This window comes from Acomys russatus, chromosome 24 (genome assembly GCF_903995435.1).
Source record: "Acomys russatus chromosome 24, mAcoRus1.1, whole genome shotgun sequence".
Lineage (NCBI taxonomy): Eukaryota > Metazoa > Chordata > Mammalia > Rodentia > Muridae > Acomys > Acomys russatus.
Window position 1 is genome coordinate 60,105,479 of NC_067160.1, and position 6,670 is coordinate 60,112,148.

A 6,670-nucleotide genomic window follows, 5' to 3' on the forward strand; every position below is an offset into this window, starting at 1 on the left:
GTTGCCCCGTCAAGGAGTCCCTGTCTGTGCAGAGTCCTCTGTTACCTTCCTCTCCCAGGCCCCTTTTTAGTGCTTGCACAGCAGCTCTGGTTGTTTGGTCCTGGGACCTGGGATACATGGCTTTGGGCCTGTGGCTGGCTCCAGGTGGCTTTCCTTGTTAGTACTCAACTCCCATGGCATTCCACATGGCCCAGACGGCAGCAGTCATCTCACAGCCACCCCAGGGGAAAGTTCCAAGGGAGTTCTCCCAACTGCTCCAGGGCGGAGCCCTCCTCATGTACAGAAAGCAGCTTTTGTGCCTTGCATTTGTTATAGGGACCTCTCAGGGCCGGCACATTGCTCACACACAGGTGCTCGGGGGCCTCTCTCTAGGTAGCACTTACTGAGGTCCCACTTTGGGAACCCTGACTTGAATGTGGAACATGTTGCTTCCGGGGGCCTGGGTGTGGGTGAGGGGAAGGGACAGTGATGGAGCTATAGAAACAGCAGAGCGACCGACCATGTGCCTTCCTCCCCACAGGCTGGAATGAGCTGCTTATTGCCTCCTTCTCTCACCGCTCCATAGCTGTGAAGGACGGGATCCTCCTTGCCACTGGCCTGCATGTACACCGGAACAGTGCTCACAGCGCTGGGGTGGGCGCCATCTTTGACAGGTGGGCTGGGTGGCACCGGCTTTGGTAGGTGGGCAGGGTAGGTACCAGCTTTGTCACATGAGTGGTACGGCATCATCTGATGGGTAGGGTAGGTAGGTTGGAGACCGTCTTTGACTGGTAGGCTAACTATGGATTGTGTTCCACAGACAGGTGGGGTGGACACCCTCTTCAGTAGTTGGGCCATCTTCAACAAGTACCTAGGGTGGGGGCTATCTTTGACGGATGTAGGACAGGCTCTTAGTCTCCTCCTGCCCTGATGGACCCAGCCTCCACTTAGGAAAGACACTAATGTGGAAAATGCAGGCCAGACATGTGGAGACTGCTGTGTGTGGAGTCTGGTGTCAGGGGAGTTGAGGCCTCTTTCTTTGTGAGTGCCACCAAGTATAACAAAAATAGATTTTGCCACTGGTACGGTTTTATAAGTGTCAACATTTGGCACATCTCAGCCGTAAGCAGTGTTGTAGCACCAGGGTAACCTGTGCCCTGACCTGTCACTGAATGACCGTAGTTTCTGATCTGCCGCTCCTCACACCCCCAGTGGACCTGGATGCATGCCTCTGCACAAGCCTTGGCTGCTTCTTAGCCACGTGCTTGAAGGAGCAGGCTAGCTGGAATGCAGCCATGTCCAAGGGCCACCCATCCTCACCTACTTACGCTCCTGCAGTACCTGTGTCGCTCACACCCACCGGGCGAGGGGCTGTGGCTGCCTACCCTGTTGTGTGGATGGCTAGCCTTTGTGTACACGCTGAGAGCCCATGTCAGACCTCAGGGTTCTAGGGGCTTATGTCAGTTGCTGGCAGCTCAAGCTCAGAGGTCATGCTAGTGCAGTGGGTATAGGACAGTGAGTGGGGCTGAGCAGGCCCATAGGAGGAAGCAGGGTCGGGGTGGGGCAGGCGGGTCCCTGAGTTCCTGAAGTTGGAGCTGATCAGGGCTACCCGCCAGTACTCTAGGACAGTGAGGACAGCACACAGACTGAGCTCTTCCCAGGGAAAGGGCAGCTGGAACGCACAGGCAGGTTGTATAAGTGTGGAAAGTTTTGTGATGGCGTAAGGGGCCACTTCACAGAGGAAAGTATTGGGGCTTAGCCCTCTGGGGTATGGTTTGGGGGAAATACAGTCCTAACCACACATGCCACGCTAGTAATGAAGTGGCAGTCTGGCAGTACTGGGGGCTTTATACTTATATTTTCTGGGGACCCCCAGAAATCATAGCTTATCCTCACTGTCATTGTCAGAGTGAGTGGACCATGAAGTCTGACCCTTGGTGGTGGGACTCCTCCTTGCTGCTGATCTCAGAGACACGGGAGTTTAAGTAGGGCCTAGGATTCTTCCAGACTCTGTATATATTAAGTGGGCTAAGGACACTTGAAGGCCCTTGCGAGGGGTCCCTATCTTTCTGAGGAGGCTATGCGATATCTAGTGATGAAAAATGACTTCAACCAAGAGGCTTTGTCCCAGGGAGAAGTCCAGCCTGGAGCTAAAGGAACACCTCTGAACTCAGGGCAGCCGCACAGCAGGAGATCTTGTCTCAGTTCTCCTTGACTCATCTATCTTGGGGTCCCTCCCCTGGACCCAGATTCCCAGACAGCCCTGGGGGAGTGGAGGACCCCATCTTCCACAGAACAGGGGGCTTATGGTGATGCTTCCTTTCTATGAGCCTGGCCAGGCCCAGCGCGTCCAGCTGCCCTCGGTCTACCCTGGGTGTCACAAGAGTCCCACGGATCTGCCTTGGTGGGGCCCTGGAAAAGACGTGTCTAATGCGGCCCTTGGCACCTGCTTTTTCCTTTAGGGTGCTGACAGAGCTGGTGTCTAAGATGCGGGACATGCAGATGGACAAGACGGAGCTGGGCTGCCTGCGAGCCATTGTCCTCTTCAACCCCGGTACGGCCCTCCTGTGTCCGTGTGGTCTCCCCAGCCGCTCCGCCTCATGCTTTGCCTCAGGGCTGGTGCCCTCATCACAGCAGACATCAATCTTGGGCTTCCACTTGTCTAGAGACTTGATGGAGAGGCTCAAGTGGCACTCTGTGTGGCCAGAGTATGCACTCGGCATTAGTGGTCTCCAGCTGAGCTTCGTGGGCTCCGCCGTCCAGAGTGGCCTTCTGTCACAGTGAGCTTCACAGTGAGCTCCCAGGGTGGGCTTGGTGCTCAGTGCATCCTATTAGGTGTCCTGACAGTAGCTAACATCATCTCAAGCCTTGGCTTTAAGGCTGTTTGGGGTTGGGGCAGAGCAGACTCTTCCCCAGGGAGGCAGTGTTCGGGGCCTCTGAGCTATTGGCTGTCACAAAGGCTGAGACAGTGTCTTCTGTGCAGCGCCATACATGGGAGGCTGTATTGTGAGGAGTAGGCCAGGCCTGTGCTCACCGCTCTGGGTTGGTGGCAGATGCCACTGGTGGCCATTCCACACAGTGATGGACGCATGGTGCCACTGAGGGTATGGGATCCTTGCTGAGAAGAGAGTCAGGGAGTCAGGGAATGGCCCACGGGTACCCTCGGAAGCTACTGAGCCTGGGGCTCTTGGTACAGCAGCGGGGTGTGGGCTTTTGTGTTTGCTGAGCATTGGAGGCTTGGCCGGTGGGCTCACCAGCCCTGTCCAGTGTGTATAGAAGATATGGAGGGAGAGGGACATAGGTTCCCACCCCTGATGTGGGTGGTAATTCCTGAACCAACCTGACAGATCCTCAAGTTAGGTCTGAATGGCCTGGCTGCTGGCATGGGGATCCAGCGAGGCCTAATCTTGGTGCTTCGTGGGAGATGGGGGGGAATTGTCAGGAACTAGGTCAGTTGAAGGAGCCTGATGCATTCTAAGGTACCCCCAGACCCAAGCCACCCTCAGTCTTTACACTGGGACACTGTGCCCTGATGGTGTTGATGACTGTGGTTGTGGCATTTCTCCAGACCTACGTCTAGGCTCTGAGGAGGGGCTTGGGGGCCTCTGCTTGTGGTGTGGGGAGATCCTCAGGGAGGGGCTTGCAGCTGCCATTGAGGCTGGGGCCCAAGAGCAGTGAAAGCAGTGGTTATCTCTCATGGCCACCTGGAGAAAAGTGGAGAGACTGAGTCCCTGAAAGTCGAGGAACTGGTTTAAGGTTAGTTGACTTTCAAGTGGCAGGGCAGAGACATGACTCTGGAGCACCCATCCCCTTGGTCTGGGTCTGTAGGGCAGCCATATCTAGCTGTGTAGCATTTACACTCTTTGCTGTGCTTGCACGTGACAGGCTGGGGGCTCTGACCTGAGGCTGCTTCTCTCTACAGACTCCAAGGGGCTCTCAAACCCTGCTGAGGTGGAGGCGCTGAGGGAGAAGGTGTACGCGTCACTAGAGGCGTACTGCAAACACAAGTATCCGGAGCAGCCGGGCAGGTGAGCGGCACCACCATCTCCAGAAAGCCCCCTGCCTCCACCACTGGACACAGGCATGCGTCTCTGACACCACAGGATGATGGTGTCCTCCACAAGACCAGCTTGGGATGCTTTGTAGGCTCTGAGCAAGGAGCTAGGCAGCCTTCGGGCTCGTGGGCTCTGAGGACAACTCGTCTTCTGCTTTACCCTGTTGAGAGAGTTGATCTAGTTCCTGGTGCACAGTAGGTGCTTGCCATTGTGTGAAGCCTTCTGTTCTTCCTGTTAAGTGGCCTGGGAATAGCAGCACAGTGGAGGTGCTTTACAGCTGTGCAGAGTAGGATGGCCAAGGCTGGAGAGAGCACATTTTGTCTGCAGGCCTAAGGAAGACTGCATGTAGAGTCTTGTTCAGGTCCGCAGTGCTGGGCATACAGTCTGTAGTGTTAGGCATATAGTAGGTGTCCAGGAGAAATGGCACATTCTTGGGATTCAGTCCGAGGTTTCTATTCTGCTTCTTCACCTTGCAGTCTCCCCGTCTGCAGCCTGGGTGTGAGGGGGTGGCAGGAGGGTGGGCAGACGGGCACATTAACATGTGTTGCCTGGCACACACATAGTTAACTGTCCACACTGCTGTTTAGCCCTCATCTGGTTTGGTTTAAAGTGAAACTTCCCGGAGGAGGACAGGAGGGTGGCAGAGGCTTGTTTTTCCTGGCTTCCTGCCTTAGCCCATCTCGCCAGCTCAGCAGAAAACAGCCTGTTCTCTGGCGCCTCTCCAGCCTCCAAGCTACGCTTGTGCCTTTAAACTGAGGACTGCGGGGCAGCCAGCCACACGGCTTCCTCCCTGGAAGTGAAGGGCATTGTTAATAATTAATGAGGCCCAGAGCCCCCTCCAGTGTGTAGGGAGGCCCCCCAGAAGATGTAGAGGTCACATGTGGGACCCCAGGTCCTGTCCCCACGCCACACTGTCCTCTCTTGTCTGCTGTAGCTAATTGGCCTGGATGTCCACCCTCTATAAGCCCTTAGACTCCTTTCCCATGCCTGTCGGTCTCTTGCCTAGGAAGCTAAGGGCCTCCTCAGAGCCTAGTAGCTCAGCAGAGCCCTCTCTGGGGAGGGATCTGCCCAGGGGCAGGCTGGCATTCCTGCTGCAGCACAGAATTCCCCAAATCACTACTGGCTCCACCTCCAGTAGGAGTCTCCACCCTGTGGCTTTTCAGTCACCCACTGAGTACTGTGCATATTGCATGCATATTGCCACCCGTGAGGCTGCCCACAGACCTTTCTGTCGCCTCTTCCCAGGACATGCCCCACTGCCTCTAGAGGGACAACTGCTCTGGCAGAGGCCTCTCTGCTGCTCTTAACTGCTCACATTTTTTTTTTTTTTTTTTTTGTGGCTCCTCATGGCCCATGGAGCAAGCCCACACTTGTAACTTCTCTCCCAAGCCCTGTTGGGCCTGTCCTGGCCAACTGTAGTCTTACCACCGGCTCTTCCTTTCATTCTAGGGCCTGATGGATCTTGACGCACCTCTCCCTACCCCATGCCTGCCCCTTGTGCTCTCCTTTTGTCTCTTTTAGTTCCCTTCTCCTCCTTTCCGAAGGATTAATCAACTTAGGTAGCTTCCTCAGCAGACCAGATTCAGGTCCCAGGCCACTGGACTTAGCTGGCCTCTAGGGAAGCTACAGGCCACCAAGTTCAGAAGAGAACACTGCCAGCCCCCTTGCCAGCCCTGATTCTCTACTGTCCTACAGGTTTGCCAAGCTGCTGCTTCGCCTGCCTGCACTGCGTTCCATCGGCCTCAAGTGCCTGGAGCACCTGTTCTTCTTCAAGCTCATCGGGGACACGCCCATTGACACTTTCCTCATGGAGATGCTGGAGGCCCCACATCAAACCACCTAGGTCCCTGCCACCCACGCGCCAGTCCCGCGCCCCGCCTGGACACAGCTGCTCAGCTCCAGCCCTGTCCCTGCCCTTTCTGATGGCCCATGTGGATCTTTGGGGTGCAGTGTCCCTTGGTCCCAAAAGATGCGTCACCATCCTCGTCATCTTTATTACTGCTTGCCTTTGGCCCAGGGCCATGGCAAGAGCTGGTGTGAGACCCAGCCAGCCTCCATCCCCACATCGGACTGTTAGGCTACACTGTTGTCACCCTGAGGGGCTTGGGGTACTTCATGCAGTTTCAGCGCCTGGAGCTACAAGAGCTGGCAAAAGGGTTTGTTTTGGTTGCCGTTTGCTGTCACTGGCTCCCGACATGCCCACGTGGCGTCTCTGTTCAGAGAGTCTCATCTTTGCCTGTTGAGAGTCCTGGTACCCAGCTGGGGTGGGAATCCACCCGGGGGGGGGGCATCAAGAGGGAACAGGTGGGGGGCAGGTCATGTCATCCTGGGTCATAGCTAACCTGTAAAGCCAGTTTCCAAAGATATCCTGAGATATAACCCCAGCCACTGTGCAGGGTTCTAGGACCACCTCAAGGCTGCGTGGACTTGAGGTCCTCTGTGATGTCCCCCAGTTGTCTTTTGTATTATGGTCCCCCACATGTCCCATCAACCCACAGTTAGCCGACCGTAGTGGCCTGGCTTTTCCCTGTCCCAAATCTTCCTTTGAGGTCTGCAAGATGGCATCAAGGATCATCACGGAGGGCTGCCCCTGGCTCACGTAGAATGGGGTTTCCACCTCACTGGTCCTGTGGGAA

The 6,670-nt window shown here is 55.8% G+C and overlaps 1 protein-coding gene across 4 annotated transcripts in view; it reads left to right on the forward strand.

Annotated features, from left to right (window-relative positions):
* The window catches only part of Rxra (retinoid X receptor alpha), an 83,830-nt gene extending 77,691 nt beyond the window's left edge, over positions 1-6,139 (forward strand). For all 4 annotated transcript variants that reach the window (XM_051166866.1, XM_051166865.1, XM_051166867.1 and 1 more), the window contains 4 exons: positions 521-653; positions 2,442-2,533; positions 3,902-4,007; positions 5,730-6,139. In XM_051166866.1, the coding sequence (XP_051022823.1) occupies positions 521-653; positions 2,442-2,533; positions 3,902-4,007; positions 5,730-5,877 (479 nt within the window). In that variant the 3' untranslated portion in view covers positions 5,878-6,139. The remainder of the gene's footprint in view (positions 1-520; positions 654-2,441; positions 2,534-3,901; positions 4,008-5,729) is intronic.
* The last annotated feature ends 531 nt before the right edge of the window (positions 6,140-6,670 follow it).